Genomic DNA, 19,977 nt, shown 5'->3' on the forward strand with positions numbered 1-19,977 from the left:
CATTAGGGTGCAGTAGTTGATTAAACTGCCCGGCTGTCACTCCTGAAATCGGAATTCAGTTTGAGATGCACATAAAGAAAAGAACTGTTCTTGCGTAATGAGTTTAACTATCAAGCTGACTTCCTCAGTGATGAGTGTGTGAGTAGATTGGGTCAGCGATGGTGATGTGTTACATGAGTCACGACGCTCCTACTCCAGCTTATTACTTCCTGTCTCGGGTGAATTTCTGTCCCATAGTATTGCGAGGCAAAGCCACTAACTTTTTTTTTTCTCACCATCCGCGGGCTTACTTCCTTGTTTGTGCTGTTTGCCTGAGGACTTGTACTCACAGTCAGGAGTGTATGTCGGATAATGTGGCTCTAACACAAGGTTGTCATAAGTCATGCATACCCCTTAAAGCATAAGTCGCCTATTACAGTACGTTGATTTTTCTAAAAGAGCTTTGGCTCCTGGGATAATCGTGTGGTTGTAGGTCAGTTGTTATTTGCACCCTGAAACATTGAGCGAGTTGTGTGTGGTGATGTAGTTTCCCTCTGGCCGGCCTGCTTGGTGGCATCATGACCAAAGCCATAGACCCTAGTCATAGGTCATGGTGCTATTGCTCATAGCTACGCCACAGTGAGGCTACCGAGGCGGTGTCATTTGCCTACTGGCTGGTGAGTCACCTGGGCTTGTGGCCTTATCTCTGGGTGTCCTGTTTCTCTAGCTGAGTCATAAGTCATGTCGTCAGATGATCTGCATTATGGTTTTGGTTGTTTTTTTTCCCCTCGTTAATGTTACGCACCAGCTACCAGATTTATGCCAGTCGGTCAATAGCCAGTCCATCACGGCTGCTGCTTGTATGCATGTGTCGTTAATAGCCTCCATTAGGGTTCAGTACAACACTGCAACTGATTAGTCCAGTCACTGATGGGATTGATTTGTGCGGATTGACTTACTCTGTGGCTGTAAAAGTGTTGGTTAGTATTAGAGTTAACCCCCTGTGGTTTGTGGAATGCCGATGACTACCGATGAGAGTAGTAGTTGAAAAGTGAAATGGTATGGAAACGATGGCTGTGCTGTTAAACCAGCCGTAATGAAGGCATTAGCTCAGTTGTGAATGATTCAGTCAGATGAGTGTAATTCCAGTCTGGCTCCATGGATTAGGATTAGTGTGTGTGTGTGTGTGTGTGTGTGTGTGTGTGTTTGCAAGAGAGTGAATGGGGAAACAGATGGGCTGTGGCCCTTTGCCTCTCTGTCAGAGGGGAAGGGGCCTTGTGAGGGTATTCTAGACCACATGGCCACCAAAACACACACACACACTGGCACATGCATATGGACATACATGCGCAGAAACTTTCCCAGCCTTTGGAACAGACTGTCCCCGTACAAACACACTCCCTTCCACCATACACAAGGGCTCCTGAGCCATACACGTGGCCAAACTGCATGCATGTGTCCCTGTGAGAGTACAATAACACACACACCCACAGCCTTGTGTGTCTAACACCCTCTACGCACAGTTTGGGAATTATTATCTTGTGTGTGTGTGTGTGTGTGTGTGTGTGTGTGTGTGTTGAGTGAACCTATGTGAATGTAAATGAACGCTGCATGCTTCATGTTCCCAGCTGATAAAGCTTCTTAAAGATAGCAGCTTGATTAATCAATGGAATCACAAACACACACACCCACACACATACAAAAAATGTGCTCAAACACACACACACAGAAACACACACACATGCAGACACACTTAGTCCTGATTGCATTGAGTTGTGTCCAGCTATGATGAAACCTCATTAAAATTGGAGAGCCAGCTGCACTGCTATGACTGTCCCAGTGTTCCGAGTGGCAGAACGCTCCACTGGTTATTTGTGTTGGTTTTGGCTTTACTTATCAGCAGAGATGGCAGAGAGGTAGAGTACATTGTGTTTAGGGAGCTTAAATGTGTGAGTGTTTACTGTTCTTCTCAGGGCATATAGTGTGCTGATATGGGTGTGTTTACCGTGCTGGTGTGTGTGTGTGTGTGTGTGTGTGTGTGTGTGTGTGTCTAGATGGTTGGCACCCTGAAGCACCTAGCCTACCTGGACGTGTCCAAGAACAGCATAGAGATGGTGGACGAGCAGATCTCTGGCTGTGAGAATCTGCAGGATCTGCTGCTATCCAACAACGCCCTCACACAGCTGCCTGGCAATATAGGTAACACACACACACACACACACACACACACAGACCCTCATGTTTGCACCCATTACATCCATAACCATCACCTACTCAAACACTGTTCATCCCCAGCCCTAGTTGTAAGGGTACCCACTGTTGTAACTATCGTTTTAGAAGAAGATTTCCCCCAGAGGTCCTTCACCTCTTAAAACTTTTAAAGCTCCTCCGATGACCTCTAGATGTAGCACATTCACCTCTTCCATGTTCCTATGACAGCACATCATCAAACGTCGGCATCAACACACAGAATTCCTTCCTTTTGACTGCAGTCAGACCTCATTTGTCGAACCTACAGAGCGTGACCTGTGTTCTGCTGTGTTCTGCAGGCTCCTTGAAGAAGCTGACGACCCTGAAGGTGGATGAGAACCAGCTCATGTACCTCCCAGACTCCGTAGGGGGGTGAGTCTACACTGGAGCCACCTGCTCAACGCCAAACACATTGCACTCACAAACAGAAACAAAGACTCACACTTGCATAATTTAAGATTAGGGGTCCAAGTACTCCACAGAGAAAACAAGAAAGTACTCAAGTGCTCGTATACCACGGTTGGCGTGTATCGATCTCTCAAAACAACAGCCAAAACGGTAGCCAAAGATTTGCAGGTGATTTACTCTCAACTCTGCTTGCATCGCATACGTCTGATTATAGTAAAGGTTGTCCCAGGATATCCTCACTCATGGCATGCCTCTTGTCCAGTCAATAAATATACATAAATTAGATTCGATAAATGTTTATTGTGCGGTCACGATCACTTATTGCCGTCACTTGCGAGGATTACTCATGCCCATCCCAATTCAAGATCCCGGCTAAAGTCAACTGTAGGATTTTTTGTTTTTAAACTGCACATTTGCCTGAACGGGTCTCACTCATCTTGCTCATCACGCCATATGCATCAGGCCATCCTCTGTTCTCCGGCCATCACACACACGTGCTCTAAGCATGTGGGAGCCATAGCACAAGGGCCAGTGGAGTGTTAAGTTTGTCCTGAACCACATTCGGCCTCGGTGGCCACTGGGACCTGGACTGAGCCTGTCCTGCGGCCTTTTCCAAATCTCACTCTGTTTCTCTGCACTCTCCTATCAAAATAGTTCAATACATCCCTAAAAATAAACTTTAAAACGAATAAACATACTTGAAACACATCTCAACACCAATCTGTAATGCCTTACATATTCCTCAACCTTATCTTAGTGGGTCAAGCCCTACCAATGCCTTCACCTTGCCTCAGACATACCTACAGATACTTTCAGCTGACCTCAGAGCACACACAGTGAGGGACTGGAGATGGACTGTCCTGACTGTCCCAAGTTCTCTGAGGAACCTTCCCCCCCCCCCCCCCCCCAAAGCATAGCTGCTGAGTCAGCTCTGGGTTTGCGTCTCTTCAGGAGAGGACAGAATGAGAGAGAGAGGAGAGGAGAGGAGAGCCCAGGCCATCTGGCAGAGCCGATGCTGCTGGGGGAGAGCAGACAGATTTGGGTCTTGGTGTAGACACACTGTGTGTGCTTTCTCTGACGGAACAGGGGGAAGCCCTCGCCAATATGGAGCCACACGCTAGGATTATGTATGTGTGTGTGTGTGTGTGTGTGTGTGTCTGTGTGTGTGTGTGTGTGTGTGTGTCTGTGTCTGTGTGTGTATTTGTTTTCCTATTGCCTCTGGCTGTGGGATTTATGACATCTGTTTTTACTTTTGAGTTGACCCTTCACAAAAGGTGTTTTCTCTGATCTTTTTGTTTTGCTTTTTTCTAAATATGGGTATTTACAAACATGCCAATTACCCACCTGCCCGGTCTGCTGTCCATCCCAGTCCTGCCCAGATTAACAGCGGACATGGGAGGGGGGATTATTGCTATATGATTAGTGAGGGATGTGCCTTTAATCCCCTGCGTGAATCGTAAAGAATACTGATTAAACACATTTAATCTTTTTATTTCATTTCTCACCCCTGTCATCCTTTCATTCATCAGTTGAACTTGGTGAGTCTCAAGCTGGGCTTGGACTTCAGTTCTACAGCATGGATTGCCTCCGCTCATTCACGTACACAACATGACTGAGAGATTGCCCGCAACCCGGGTCCTATTTGTCCTGACCGAGGCTTTTCCTTTACGTTTGCATGTGCATACATTTCCATGCATTTCCATCTGCATTCCTTGTGAACCCCGTCTTCTCCTCCCACTGCCATGATCGCATGAATAATGAATGTATACATTATGCAATCTAAAGACGCATGGGCTTAAAGAACACACAGGACGACCCTCGGCAGCGTAAGCCGCCGCAGGCTTACAGACGCATCTGCTTAAGCGCAGCACAAAGATCACCATCTTCATCCTCGGTCCTCTTCCCCCTGCTTGTTCTCCCGCCCGCTTAACCCAGTGGCAGGTCACGGGGGGGGGGGGGGGGGGGTTGAAACCTCATTGGAATTTACAGCGAAACTCTGTTGGGGGGGGTCGTCGAACTGGGAATTAAATGGACACACAGCTATAAGAATCGACCATTATTATCACTGCTGACTAAGCTAGGCACGGCCACGTGACCACGCTTGGAGAGTGTTGGATATTGACCTTCACAGAGCCAGGGAAGGTTGAAATGGGGTAACCTATAGAGAGAGAAGGTCCTAAATGTAGCCAGGGCAGATCCAGTTAGTTCAGTGTCCATGTGGAGTGGACTGTTCTGTCCATTCACTGCAGAAGAAATTATGTCTTTTAAACGAGTTTGAAATGAAGTGTGTGTGAAGCATTCTGTTGTGTGTAATGTGTGTACTGAGTGAGAGACGTTAGTAAGACAAAAATGAGAATGTAATTATGTAAAGAACAGAGGTTTAATTATCTGTGTGTGTTTGTGCGTTTCAGGCTGGCTTTATTAGAGGAGCTAGATTGCAGTTTCAACGAGATTGAGGCTTTGCCCGCCGCAATTGGCCAGTGTGTAAACCTGCGCACCTTCGCTGCTGACCACAACTTCCTGTCCCAGCTGCCCCCAGAGGTGTGTGTGTGTGTGTGTGTGTGTGTGTGTGTGTGTGTGTGTGTGTGTGTGTGTGTGTGTGTGTGTGAGAGAGAGTCTGACTGACTGACTGACCCCATATGTTACAGAAGGGGATAGATGGAAGAGGGCCACTATAGTGGGTGTGTTTTCTGACTCTACTTTGGTGAACGTGTGCTCATATGTGTTTTCTCACTCCCTGTGTGTGTGTGTGTGTGTGTGTGTGTGTGTGTGTGTGTGTGTCTGTTTGTTTGTTTGTCGTCACAGATAGGGAACTGGAAGAAGGTCACAGTGCTGTTCATGCACTCCAACAAGCTGGAGCACCTGCCTGAGGAGATGGGTGACATGCTTAAACTCAAGGTCGTCAACCTAAGTGATAACAAGTAAGTACACACACACACACACACACAGACACAAATATTTACTCCGTGACAGACATCTCTTTAACCATGCTGAAAGTATTGGTGTTCACAGCATGGCGTGCATGAGAATGTAATGTGTACTATGTTCACTCCCCCCCCTTCTTCCCTCCCTCTACCCTTTCAGGCTAAAGAACCTGCCCTTCACCTTCACCAAGCTCAACCAGATGACTGCCATGTGGCTCTCTGAGAATCAGGTGAGACCTGCACACTCAAACGCTAATTAGGTCTGAGGTGTGCCAGACCACAAGGATAGGTGTGACAGTCCCCAAGGATAGGTGTGCCAGTCCTTTGCCACCTAGGTAGCCCGCAGGTATGCTTGTTTGACATCACTGGTATCCGTGGGTTGGTGAAAGCTGGCTCAGCATAGACAGATATCTACCCATAGTTGCTTCAGCACGGTGTTACCTACCATTGTCATTTCAAGTCTTTCCAAGACCACAGTGCTTCACTCTTCCTCACTGCGGTTAACCTGCATGGTTTATTAGTGTCCCTGTTACTGAGAAGGCACCAGTACGATCACTGGCAGGGATCAGGCTGTATGAGGGCTCATAAATAAAGGCAGCCTGCGCTACGGGACTCAGTGCTGGCTAACAGGCCACGGGGGATAGGGAAGGGTTCGCTAACGGCTCGTTTGGGAGCCTGTTCCCACAGTAGAGTGGCTTCTCTGTCAGCTTGATGGATCCTTTGGCTTTTTACTCCACCATTATCCCAGAGTTCTATCTGTGGGGTGATGGGAGGACTGGAACATGTGACCTTTGACCCTTTTGCAGAGACAGCCACACCCCCCTCTTCCCACCCAATGCTTACCCACACCAATACACACATACACACACAAACACTTCAACTAATCTTTTCATCAAGCAAGGCTCACACCAGTGTTATGTAAGCAGATGACAATTGTGCCAGCTGACATGATCAGTGAGACACAATCTGCTTTTGTTCAGCCTGCTGTCATTTCGTGAAGAGTATCAGCATTGTGATGTCTGCTTACGGAGAAAAGGGGCTTTGTTGTTCTCCCCATGCGTGGCTTTTTCATAAGACCCCACAGCATAATTGATTTGTTCTCATCATTGGTTCATAGCTTCATTGATCGTTACCTCTCATTGGCACAAAAGTGTTATTCATGTCTGCTTTTCATTGGGTCTTTGGCCACTAGATTTGCTTGATGGTGGTTTCCCATTGGCCTATAGCTTCATATGAGGGAGGTTCTTATTAGTGTTTACCCTGTGTTTATGGCTGGGTCATTGGATCATTCATGAATTGAATTGAATTAAAAGTAAATTGAATAGAATTAATGTGTACTTGTGATTGGCTTTATTCACTTCTCCCTGTTGGCTACTTAATTCACTTCTCCCTGTTGGCTCACAGCCCCAGTCCTCAGTCCGTAGCAAACATGAGGAATGTCCGAGAGCCCATGTTGAGATTTGAGATCCGGGAGGTATTGCGAAATCTCCCCCTTACTAATCTCTGAAAACTGAAAGCACGGTGCTGTTTTGGTCGTGTCAGAAAGGGGATTTCTGAGTTTTTTTTTTTTTTTTTTTTTTTTTTTTGGTAGAGGGGTCCAGCTAAAAAAATGTGGTTGGGCAATATTGGGATTTGGCAAGAGAGCAGGGTGTTATCCAAGCAACAAAGCTCACTGCTGGGAACTTCGCTGCCCGGAAGTAAGAGAGAACACATCCGCTGTGTGCGAGCCAGATTGACCACTTGGGTGGCCACTTAATGGGACGGAGAGGATTCAAACCCTTCCAGAACTCTCTCTCCTCTGTATCCACGGCTCCTCTGTCTCTGGCTGCAGTCTAAAGGCAGGCAGTCGTGGTACGAAGAGTTCTCCTCTGTGCAAGATGGCGTCAGGTTTGGGCTTGTTTGGTCTGGTCTTGGCTTCCCTGACTCGATCATGCCTGCAGGCCATCATAGAAATTAAAGCCATAGTTCAGAGATCACGATGAATGAAGTATAGGGTGCCGTACCCTTGAACAACACAACCCTGTTGTGGCATGAATTGTTTTTAATATAGCAGTGTTGATCAGTGCAGGTGTATGTTGATTTTGTGACGCAAAATATTGGTGATTAGAAGCAGTCGGGGAGATGAGGTTACATAACAGTATAATGATCAAGTGTGACCAGGTGTGATCAGGTGTGATCTAGACCCATGTCTAATGAATTCCATTTCTCCTTCAGTCCAAGGCGCTCATCCCTCTCCAGAAAGAGGAGGACCCGGAGACGCAGAAGACGGTTCTAACCAACTACATGTTCCCCCAGCAACCCAGAGCAGAGGAATGTGAGTAGCCAGATCCTTTCATCTCTTGATGACGTGTGAGACACCACTGGAGCAAATACAAAGTCAAGTTGTATCTAGCAGTTGCTTTTATCCAAATCGACTTGGAAAATAATACATAATTATATTACGTAATCTAAAATCCATAAAGAGAATAAAATAACAATATTAGAAGCAATAATATTAATACCTGTAATCGTGTGGCAAGCACTCTTCCTCTAAACGCTGAAGCAGTGAGTAGATCATGTCACTCAGTCCTCCCTCCAGGCCAGATGCATCCCCATCTGTGATTTAGCGAGCGTCTTTCTCTATTAGCTGACTCACAGACTCTGAATCACATCAGCAGCAGGTACATCTGCCTTCACTGAAGTGCCTGAAGTGCTTTTCCATGAAGTGATCAATGAAGTGATTACTTCTCCAAGGTTGAAATTCAAATTCCCAACGGGAAGAATCAAGGATAATCAGGAACCAGGATAATCAAAATGCAAATTGGATTGAAAAAGTCAGGTTTTGGCCACAAGCGCCTTAATTAGGGCAAGTCTATCATCCCAAGGCAGTAGCAGTCATTGGATGCAGTCTAGGCATTAAATACATCGGAATGCATTCATTCATTCATGCATTAGCATATCTTTACAGTGATCATGTGCCTCTCACAATAGTGACTCTCTCCACTGGGCCTTTGCCTCCAGTGAGCGCTTTGGCAGTGCTACTGAAGTCGAGTCTTATTTAGGAGGGTGAGGTGTGGAGTTGAGTCAGTCGTGTAGAAAGCTGTCTTCCTGCTGTGACTGCACTCATGTCTGAAATGGAGAGTTGCTATAAAAAGGAAGTGGGGTTGAGGCGGCTGTCTCCACTTCCTCTCGTCTGAGTGAGCCAGGGAGCGAGTGAACAAGTGTGAGCGTGTCTCCATTAGTCTCATTTGTAGTCTCTGTGTGAGTGTGTGTGTGTGTGTCTTGTGTGTGTCTTGTGTGTGTCTTGTGTGTGTCTTGTGTGTGTGAGTGTGTGTGTGTGTGTGTGTGTCTTGTGTGTGTCTTGTCTGTGTGTGTGTGTGTGTGTGTGTGTGTGTGTCTTGTGTGTGTCTTGTCTGTGTGTTTTGTGTTGTGTGTTTGTGTGTGTTCCTCCTAAAAAACAAGCTCTCATTGTTGCCAGGGGCAGTGCTGAGAGGGCCCCGTCTCTGACGCCAGCGCCACCAGATTCCAAAAGGGGCACGGTGATTTTAAAAAGTCTTTACCTGTTGCCTGGCAACGGCGCGGCTCTTAAACTCCTGCGGTGGGGCTCGTTGGCTGGCTGGCAGTGTTCCGCTCCGCGCCACACCGCTCTGCTATCAGCAGTTTGGGTGGGTGACTCAGCACCCCGAAACGCAGCGGTTTCTGCAGGGCCCCCCATCAATCTCAAAGCCATTGGGAACTTTCTGGGGGGGCCAAACGTTGCCAATCCAATTGCAACTCATTTTAGTTTTGAAGTGCTCTTCTGGAGGGTTTGTGCAAACCGTTAGAGTTACTACAGCCGCGGAAAAAATTAAGAGACCACTTAAAAATTATCAGTTTCTCTGGTTTTACTATTTATTGGTATGAGTTAAAGTAAAGTTAACACTTTAGTTTTATTCTATAAATTACTGACAACATTTCTAACAAATTTCAAATAAAAATATTTTCATTTAGAGCATTTATTTGCAGAAAAATGACAATTGGTCAAAATAGCAAAATAAATGGAATGTTTTCAGATCTCGAATAATGCAAAGAAAACAAGTTCATATAGATTCTTAAACTACACAACACTAATGCTATAACTTAGGAAGAGATCAGAAATCAATATCTGGACTTTTTTGTTATTTTGACAATTGTCATTGGCAAAAAATGCTCTAAATGACAGTATTTTTATTTGAAATTCAGTAGAAATGTTGTCAGTAGCTTATAGAATGAAACAAAAGTGTTAATTTTACTCAAACACATACCAATAAATAGTAAAAAAAAGAAAAACTGATACTTTTTTCAAAGTGGTCTCTTCATTTTTTCCGCGGCTGTATAAGCTAATGTTGAATTGAATGCCTGGTGCTTTTCAGTAGAGTCAAGCACTGTAGGAGTATTTGTCACCCCCCAGCTACCGGTTGCAGTCATAGACCCACACCAGATCTGCTCATCGGGAGCCGTTTATGGCAGGGTTCACTCTCAGTATCGGTATTAAGGGCAGTTTGTCATGAGACCAGGTGAAGTTCACATCGGAGCAGGAACCCTTCCTGTTGCTTGTTAACAACTCTAGCTGGCTTCAGCAAGTTATGTGACATAATCAAAGCTAAGCTTGGCTAACTGTGTGTGTGTGTGTGTGTCTGTGTGTGCCTCAGATGTGCCTAACTCGGACAGTGAGAGCTTCAACCCGACCCTGTGGGAGGAGCAGAGAAAGCAACGGGCTCAAGTGGCCTTCGAGTGTGACGAGGACAAGGATGAGAGGGAGACACCCCCACGGGTACGTTTGCACTCACACACACGCACACACGCACACACGCACACACGCACACACACACACACACACTCTCCTTTCTTTCTTTCTTTCTCTCATACATACACACTCATACACTACCTATCTGTGGCAGTCTCACTCTCTTTTTCTGTTGGCTCCTTCCTCTTGCTTTTTTCTTTCACTTTCTCTCACACACTCGAACTACACCCTCTATGCGGTTGTGTTGTTTTTTTTACCCATCTCCCCTTGCGCCGTGTCTGGCACCCTCAGCCGATCTCTCTTAGACAAACCAAGATGAGGAAGAAGAAGAGGTGGATGTGGTCTCACTTACTAGACTGGCCGTGTTGAAAAACTGTTTTTTTTTCTTTTGTTTTTGTCGTCATGCCTTGTTTTTCCTTGCTTGTCATGACCTCGTTCATCAATGAGACTTATCAAGCTTGAGCTTGGCTTCTTATTGGGTAGTGAAACCCGAGCAGGTGAAACGCGCCTCCTCATTGGCTAATGAAGCTTAAGTGGATTAAACATATCTTCTGACTGGCTAAAGAAACCAGAGAAGAGCCAATGAAACCTGTAGCCTCCAAAGGTAATGAGACTGTGGCAGGTGTACCCTGCTAGGAGAGCACTGCCTGTTGAGATTGTGTTCCCTCAGCTCCTGAGAACATCTTGTGTTTCCCTCGCAGGGAGACCGGTTATTAAACTCACCAACCCTGCCGTGGAGGTTACGTCAGTGACTTTCTGTGGTGTTTATTTTTTTAGTTATTTTAAACAAGCAATGTTTTAAAAAGCAGTACCGCTAAGTATCAGAAGCTGTTGTCATTATGGTTTTTCAGCAACTTTTAGTGAAATTAAAATCAGATCAAATTAAGATTAAAACCCGTTTGCTCTGTCCAAGCCTGGTCCATTATTGCCATCACTGTGCTGCTGACGTCGCCGGCTGGCTAGTTAAGCACATGCTGTTGTGAGGCTTAACTGTCGAGTCGAGGAAAGCAGAGACAAAATTGACTTAATGTTTACTTAATCACCAGAGCAGATCGTCTCTCCTTTTGTGAGAGTAACTTGCATTAAGTGGTTACATGGTTACCGGCTTTGTTTCTGTGTGCTTTGAGGAGACATCATGTTAGAAGTTGCACATCACATTTCATGCCTTAGGACTGTGTAATAAAAAGTGTGTACAATAACTAACACACACACACACACACAGGCCTACAGGGCGCTGCAACAAAGTGGATCCTTATAGATATATGGTGAGGTCTGTGACTATACAGTACATTAGCATGGTGCTGATGACACTCCTGCTGATCTATAGGTGAACTCTGAGTCAGGTGGACAACCTTGAGTCTGACTACATGACTGACCCTCGTTTTGAGCCATGAGCCTTTGACCCTGGCCCTGAATGGAACACCCCAGAGTAGCCCTCTCTCAAATGGTAGCCTTAAACCCTACAGTCATCTTCCAAAGCAGACTTCATCAAAGGGTGCTTCATAGACTCAGTCCTCAGTCCTTGGGCCTATCTAGGGCCCAACTCTTTTGAAGCGCAAGATAAGAAATGGGTCACCCTGCACCCTCACTGACATTAGACATGTCATATGGCAAAAGGCTGCTGAGTCATGACTTTGCCTTGTCCTACCTCAGGGTCGCCACGCTCCTGACAGCGTTCCGACACACACACACACACAGACACTGCCTGTCTCACACACACACGCGCACACACACACACACACACACACACACACACACACACACACAGACACTGCCTGTCTCACAGCTCCTCATGACTCAGAGTGTCTGGCCAGACACATGAGCTGCACATGCCAAAAAAACTCACACACAGTAATATACACACACACACACACACAAACGTACTCATGCGTACTCAGAAGAGCTCCTTATGCCAGAAATACAAGGCGTTTTTGCTCCCACGCCAACCTCAGCTGCATTTCCAACTGAGCATAACTCCTGTTAGGGCCATTATTAATGTGTGTGTGTGTGTGTGTGTGTGTGTGTGTGTGTGTGTGTGTGTGTGTGTGTTTGTGTGTGGTGTGACCTGTCCTCAGGAGGGTAATCTGAAGCGCTACCCAACTCCATACCCGGACGAGCTGAAGAACATGGTGAAGACCGCTCAGTCCGTGGCCCACCGTCTGAGGGAGGAAGAGTCAGGCGAGGAGGGCCGCCACAATCACGTGGGCCTGCAGGACGTGGGGCTCAAGGTCAGTTTTCACCTCTGCCATACTCAGATCTGCCATACTCAAATCTGCTCACACACCCCCACCTCTGCCGTACTCAGATCTGCTCACACACCCCCACCTCTGCCATACTCACCTCTGCCATACTCACCTCTGCCATACTCAGATCTGCCATACTCAAATGTGCTCACGCACTCCCACCTCTATCATACTCAGATCTGCTCACACACCCCCGCCAGACTCCACCATCTCGACCGCCAGACCCTACTCACCCACTCTGAAACTGTGCTCTGGCAGTCATGCTCTCCACCATCCCATACTCCATACTTCACTAACCATACTGCTCATCATGTTCACTGCCTGCTATACAATCCCCCTGTAAGAAAAAGGTTGTTTATGGTTGTGGTTGATGCATCAGTCTCTTTATTCCAGTGAAGTGCAGTAACGAAGCACGTAGAACATACTCCACATTCAGCGTTGCAGATCTGAACAACAAGCATCTCCAACTCTTGCCATACTGTTTAAGACACCTCCTCGGCTTTTAAAGTATATGAGCTGGGCTTCTAATGCAAACAGGTCTGACAACCTTTTGCTGTTCTGTATGATCATCAGGTTTCTCCGACTCGCTGCCTGACATAGTTCTCAATGGCCTACCCCCATTCCCATACTTCGATTAGCTGCAGTCGCTCACACCTAAGTTTGCTTCCTGACCCTACGTGTCTGAGCAATACCAGGGTCCTTTCCTTTGTTACCATGATAAGATTACCATTTCGGAGATCAACTTTTGGTGGTCATAGCAGCTGATGATCATGAATCTCATGTTCTCACACAGAATATACTGTAATTTCTTACACACACACACACACACCAAACCATACTCTCTACTATACTCATCGTCAGCTGACGTCAAACAAGAAATGCATATCAATTTATCTCTCACCTAACACTCCTCTTACCCAGAAAGAGGAAATAATGCTATCTGCCCACAGTTAAAGACTTTGATGGAAGCTCCAGATAATTTGGTCCCTGCAGAAGGGAAATATGATCTGATGGACTGACTACGAGAAAGATGACTCAGCCGCAACGTTCTTTAGAATGGCGGGTGGCAGAATTGAAAACAGGTTCAGACTAAATAGTTCCAAGGAATAGTACTTCACAGAGGTTGTTGAGCAAGTTTGCCTTTGGAGTGCAGAGAATATACTTCCTTTGAAATACGACTTATTTAATTTTTTATTCAGGCAAGGTATTGGAATGAACAAAAACAATGAGTCATTGCTAGCTACCAGGTACCAGCTGACAGCTACTAGAACACTGTCTTTATGTTGCATCAGACTGTTGGTAGCATTCCAATTAGAACACTCCGATACTGCGAATTAGTTTGTGGGCTCACACTCCCATCTCCCCTCTGTGTAGGTGATCGAGGGGCCGTGTGCCAATGGCAAGGTGCTGGAGATGGAGGCATCGGCAGCGATCCATGTTTCCAGCGCGGTTGAGCCCCCCATGGATCAGGATGAGCAGGGCACCCCCAGAACACCCCTGAACCCCACAGATGCCGCCCGAGCCACTGCCAACCATGAGGACACGCTGGAGGTAGCAACAGCAGCAATAACACACACACGCACGCACACGCACACGCACACGCACACGCACACGCACACGCACACAGAGACACACACACACACACACACACACACATTGTGAGACAAACATTCAGAGAGAAAGAGTGGAATGTTTGGGTATAAGGGTGACCGAAGCCAACGCTCTAGCCTCACACACACACACACACACACACACACACACACACACACACACACACACACACACACACAGGGTTGACAACCAAAGTATTTCTACCCGGAGTTCCATAGAACTCTGAGTACTAATTTCAATCACCGTGTGTGAGTGGTGTGCTGTGGTTTCTTTGTATGTGGGTGTCTGGGGGAGTTAAAACTTGGAAGTCTTGACCGCACTGTGCACATATCTCGAGTGTCACTTCTTTTTTTAGAGAAGAACCTTCTTGTTCCCTGTACCCAATCCCCTACACATGCTCAGTGTAAAGCTTAACATGGGAAAAGGGCATCGTGGCCTCAGGGCAAAGGTCTCAAATATGGCTTAATGAGCTGTGGTGGAAACCTGTCCTTGTGTGAGTCACTGGGCTCTGGCGTTGTGTGTGTGACTATAATCTGCACCCCCCCAAGGACTCTGAGGACCTGTCGTCGTCAGAGGAGGAGATGAAGATGGGGGAGATGCGGCCGCCTCTCATCGAGATCTCCATCAACCAGCCCAAGGTCCTGGCTCTCAGCAAGGACAAGAAAGGTACACAACAATGTACACACAGACACAGACAGAAGCAGAGGCAGGCAGGCAGGCATCCCCATGCGTACTCAGAGATGCACAGAGCTAACTTACCCTCCTGGCTTTCAGCAAGGACAAGGGAGGTACCCATCAATATATGACACGCACACAACAAGCAACTCCTGGCAAGGTTATGAAGGACGCCCATCAATAGACAACAAACACACACAACCACACACAAACCCAACCACACACACACACACACAACCAAAAATATCCTGTCCCTCAGCAAGGACAAGACATGAACGTGTTTATAGACTGGCTTTGTTATGGACGTCATTGTAGCTGTGATGGCTGTATGCTCGGAGTGGGGTTATCATTGGCCTGCCCCTCCTTTGTGTACATATTTGATCACTTCACTCTGTTTGCTTAAACAGACGACAGTAAGGATGCGGACTCCCTCCTCGACGACACTGTTGCCAACAGCAACCAGAACAACAGCAACTGCTCGTCTCCCTCGCGCATGTCCGACTCTGTCTCCCTGACGACCGACAGTAGCCAGGACAACTCCCTCTGCACCCCGGAGAAGGAGGCCAAGATGCTCTTGTTGCCTAAGAACAGGTAGGACACACACACACACACACACACACACACACACACACAATCCACAACCCTGAACTCACCATAACCCCATCTTCCTGATGGCACTTTTTCTGTCTATGTAGGCCAGAGGATGAGAACCTTAACACACTGCAGAAAGGCGGTTCGGTTCTGCAGAACTACAATGGTTCCGACATGGCCCTTCATACCCTGCTGAAGAACCAGCACGGCTATCCTCCGCAGGCCAACGACATGGCCGGCTACGAGCTGACCATGGAGGAGAAGCTGGTCCTCATCGACAAGAGCATCAACAACGGCCTGCCCCAGGCCTACAACAAGTGGGACCAGATCAACATGAACGTGGCCAAGATGGCCCCCGACAACATGGTGCAGTTCGACGGCCGCGAGAAGATGCCCCGGGCCCCGCTGCAGCATGAACCGACGCTGCCCCTGCGGAACGATAACGCCTCGCTGGAGAACCTCGAGAACGGGAACCAGCTGGCCAAGACGCCGTCCAGCGAGCGGTTGATCGAGCGAGCCGAGGAACGCCTGCCGCCGCCTCCGAGGTACGAGAGCGTGGCGACGGCGTGCGCGGGTGTGACCGCCAGCGACCACGGGCTGTCCTACAGCACCGAGGAGCTCTCGCCCGACCGCCGGTGCGCACCTCCGCCACAAGTCACCAAGTCTCACAGCATCACCAACATGGACACGGGGGGCATGAGGCTGTACTCCATGGAAGGGGATGGTGGGGCGTACGAGGCAGCTGTCCGCCAGGCGGCCTCGGGGGCGCAGGGCCAGAGCATCGTCCGCTCCAAGTCGGCCTCGCTGCTGAGCGCCCAGCCCCTGCAGGTGCACCCCGGCTCCTCGGCCTCTTCCTCCGACCTGCTGTCCACGCACAAACCGCCCGCTTCCATTGCCGCTGGTGGCTCTAGCCGGCCCCCGCCCCCCCAGTACAAGGTACAGTATGCCAGCAGTGCCATGCCCAAAGAGGGCTGGTCCCCGCGCACGCCCGTGCCCCCCGACCAGCCCTACCTGCCCCCCCAGCACTCCCTGGCCAACACCAACTACTCCAACCGCAACCAGGCCCCCCCTTACCCAATGCCCCCCCAGCAACAGATGTGGGCCAAACAGGACAGGCTCCTCCCCCAGGACAGGCTCCTCCCCCAGCGGAGCACCCTGCAGCGGCAGACCAGCAACTCCTCTGCGGTTTCCATGGGGATGGCGGAGCCGCGGCGCGTGGCGGTGTCCGAGGGCGACTACCTGAGCTACCGCGACCTCCAGGGCGGCCCGCGCGGGCCCCTGGCCGCCAGCCACAGCCTGCAGCAGCGCCCGCTCTCGGCCCGCACGTACAGCATGGACGGCCCCGGGATGCCGCGCCCGCACAGTGCCCGCCCCGCCCCCCACGAGCTGCCCGAAAGGACCATGTCCGTCAGCGACTTCGGCTACGGCCAGGTCAGCCCCAGCAAGAGGCCCGGCCCGCGGGTTAAGTCGGAGCACTCGCTGCTAGACGGGCCAGCGGGGGTGGGGGCAGGTGGGGCGAGGGTACCCCCCGACTGGAGGGACCAGGTGATGCGGCACATTGAGGCAAAGAAGATGGAGAAGGTATGGGCTGTATTCTTCAGGCCCACATCAGGGCATTGGGATTTTAAAGTAGTTGAATGTATCTGAATATTGTTGTATATTATACTCTTGTTTCCATGTTTCTTTAAAAGTTAACAGATTTTAGTCCATTCATTTAAGTGTCATGCTTCTGACAACTGGATAGAATGGCGCTTCCTTCTTTCTACCTGTTCCTCCATGGGATTCTTTTCCCCAAAGTGGCTTTCTAACATGAGTTGCATTCCTCCCACAGGACGACATCATCTGGGCACCAGGGCCCCCAGCGTATCCCTCTGACACACTGAGAAAAGTAAGGACTTATTTTCTTTCTCTCGCTCGCTCTCTCTCTCTCTCTGGCTCGCTTATCTTTTTTTAGTCCTCAGATATTCTGTTCCCATGTTCTGTTCAACTTGTATCATGTAATTTGATGCACTGTATTTGAGAAACTCAGAGCTTAAACACTACAGCAACCGTCGAAACAACCTTCACAGTTGAGTTCCTTTCCCCAAAAGCCTGCCTGACAGCTGGAGACTTGCGAGACTAACGCAGTACGAAAGCTCATCTCCTGCAGTGATTAATTAGCTGTAATTAAGGCGCAGGGAGATTCGAGTTGGGCCGCTGTCCCGTGGGACAGAGTACCCCGAAGGCCTCTCGGCAGAAAGGTGTTTTATCTCAAGTAGGCCGCAGATCTGCTCATTGCGATGTATGATAGCTGGGGCTAGGAATGATGAGATTACAGAACCACGAATGTGTTTTTATACTTTTTCTATTTTTTAAGCCAGTAGAACCAGGCTTAAAGCGCTTTGATGTGTGCATTATCTTCGCAGAGAAGTGTGTTACAAATGTTGATGGGGGTTTTTGTTTTTGTTTTGTTAGGCTTTTAAAAAAAAAAAAAAAAAAACGTTGTTATATAAGACCTTGTGACCCTTAAACCTAGTTGTATTTGTAATCACCATATGCTTAAATAAAGAGATCCACACACACAAGCACTGGAGCCTTGTGCATTCATCAAATGAAGCTCACACGCCCCCTGATGGTAGTGAGCTGTTAAAGCAGGCTGTGGCTGCAACACCTACCTGTGACTGGAACACTGATTAGGTGTACTAATTTTTGAGATGTATCTGTGCACTCTGTACATGTGGATACATAAATGTAGATGTTCTGCATTTTGTTGAAGTTAATCTGTTTGGCTGCAATGAAATATCAGTTTCGTTATTTGTGAATCATCAGTTTAGTTAACGTGTGTGACGTTGCTCAGGTGCCTTTGATGAACGGGCGGCCCCAGATGTCAGGCGCTCAGCCCACCATGGCGCGCCACCCCTCACGGGAGCAGCTGATCGACTACCTGATGATGAAGGTTTCCCAGCCCCCTCATGGGCCGCCGGCCGCCCCACACGAGATCATGCAACAGGAGGTGGGTCTTCTTTGCAGCATGTGTGTGTGTGTGTGTGTGTGTGTTATGTTAAGGAGATGCGTTTAAGGCAGATGGGCCTTTCTATGAGAATTCATTGCAAAATGTGTTTTTAACAGCGGTTGAAGAGTTGAGATTACAGCAGATGGCCATTCAGATTAGAGGTTGCTGGTGAGAAGTGTGTGTGTTAGTGTGAGGACTATAAGGAGATGTGTTTAAGGCAGGTGGGCCTCTGATTAAGGTGTTAAAATGTCGTTAGTGAGGGTGTATGTGATTCAGTTAACATAATGAGATTGTTACAGAGAAACCTTTGCATAATTGCTGGGAGGGTGAGATACAGATAATGCTGTTTAATTTCCATGTGCCCTTTTATTGTAATGATCACATCTCGCTCCAATGCAGTGTTTGTATGCAAACCCTCTTCAAAATCACAGGGCACTTTTTGGAAGTATAGATCTCATTGTGTGAGAAATGGAAGCTACGTTAAAAACCAGGGATGCGCCGTTCCGCTTTTTTCACCTCCGATACTGATACCGATATCTGAGGTTTAGTATCGACCGATATAGATCCGATACCGATATAAAAAAAACTGCGCGAAATTATGGTAACAAACTGTAGGTTTCATTGGGGGGGAAAAGACTGGGATCATGAGACTTGACTGAAAAAAAACAAATAAGCAGATATAAATGTACTGAATTACTTATTTATTTAAAAATTTTGCACCAGTAAAACAATCTTAATCATATAAATAAAGTGTGACTGGTTTAGTCAGTGCAATTAGGGATTCAAAATGTACAATGTTAAACAAAATAAATAATAAAATAACAAGGGAGCTGAAATTGAGAATACAATAGCTTCACTAGCTTGGTTGGTAGACTTTCAAAATAAATAGCATTAGAGGTAGTCCCAACTTGTAATTAAGCAATAAGGTACGAAAGGCAGTAGGCCTACTGTATCGTCAATACTGTACTGTAGAAGGAATAGGATTCAAGTATATACATAAACATAAAAAAACAAATCCGCACCAATACCGATACAAATTTCGGATCGGTGCATCCATATTAAAAACTCAAATCAGCTTACCAACTTCACACAAGAAAAACATGGGACATATACCTCTCAGTTTTCTTTTGTTTAAAAAAGCACAACCTGCTCACACCCCTCCTGTCAGTGGAGGGTTTAAACAAGAGTGCCAAACCCACATGAAGGATGCCTTTCTGGGCTCTTTTAAGCCACAGTTCAGTCATTGAGGTGTTCATTTTGTGGTGGGGGGGGGATTCTGTTGGTGTGATGAATGTGTGAATGGGGCGTAATTAGGGGATGATCACCTGAACGAGGCTTGGTTTGGTGAGGTGTGAATAACAAGCTTGTTTAAGAGCTGATCAAGTTAATGAGCTTTCTCATGAGGGATCTTGGTGAGGGGTGTGTGTGTGTGTGTGTGTGTGTGTGTGTGTGTGTGTGTGTGTGTGTGTGTGTAGGAGGCATGTTAAAGTTGATGGGCTTCTGAACAAGATGTTGTTGGTAAAGATGCTTCGCTGTGCATGTGTAATTGCCAGGATTAAT

The 19,977-nt window shown here is 47.6% G+C and overlaps 1 protein-coding gene across 1 annotated transcript in view; it reads left to right on the top strand.

The window, feature by feature from the left end:
* Positions 1 to 19,977, top strand: part of erbin (erbb2 interacting protein) — a 63,267-nt gene that overhangs the window by 39,127 nt on the left and 4,163 nt on the right. The window contains exons 10-23 of the mRNA XM_080834131.1: positions 2,034 to 2,178; positions 2,529 to 2,601; positions 5,049 to 5,178; positions 5,443 to 5,558; positions 5,722 to 5,791; positions 7,776 to 7,875; positions 10,211 to 10,332; positions 12,381 to 12,533; positions 13,923 to 14,099; positions 14,708 to 14,825; positions 15,242 to 15,425; positions 15,530 to 17,006; positions 17,257 to 17,313; positions 18,262 to 18,417. Of these exons, the coding sequence (XP_080690257.1) occupies positions 2,034 to 2,178; positions 2,529 to 2,601; positions 5,049 to 5,178; positions 5,443 to 5,558; positions 5,722 to 5,791; positions 7,776 to 7,875; positions 10,211 to 10,332; positions 12,381 to 12,533; positions 13,923 to 14,099; positions 14,708 to 14,825; positions 15,242 to 15,425; positions 15,530 to 17,006; positions 17,257 to 17,313; positions 18,262 to 18,417 (3,078 nt within the window). The remainder of the gene's footprint in view (positions 1 to 2,033; positions 2,179 to 2,528; positions 2,602 to 5,048; positions 5,179 to 5,442; positions 5,559 to 5,721; positions 5,792 to 7,775; positions 7,876 to 10,210; positions 10,333 to 12,380; positions 12,534 to 13,922; positions 14,100 to 14,707; positions 14,826 to 15,241; positions 15,426 to 15,529; positions 17,007 to 17,256; positions 17,314 to 18,261; positions 18,418 to 19,977) is intronic.

Source organism: Sprattus sprattus (genome assembly GCF_963457725.1).
Source record: "Sprattus sprattus genome assembly, chromosome: 3".
Classification (NCBI taxonomy): Eukaryota; Metazoa; Chordata; class Actinopteri; order Clupeiformes; family Clupeidae; genus Sprattus; species Sprattus sprattus.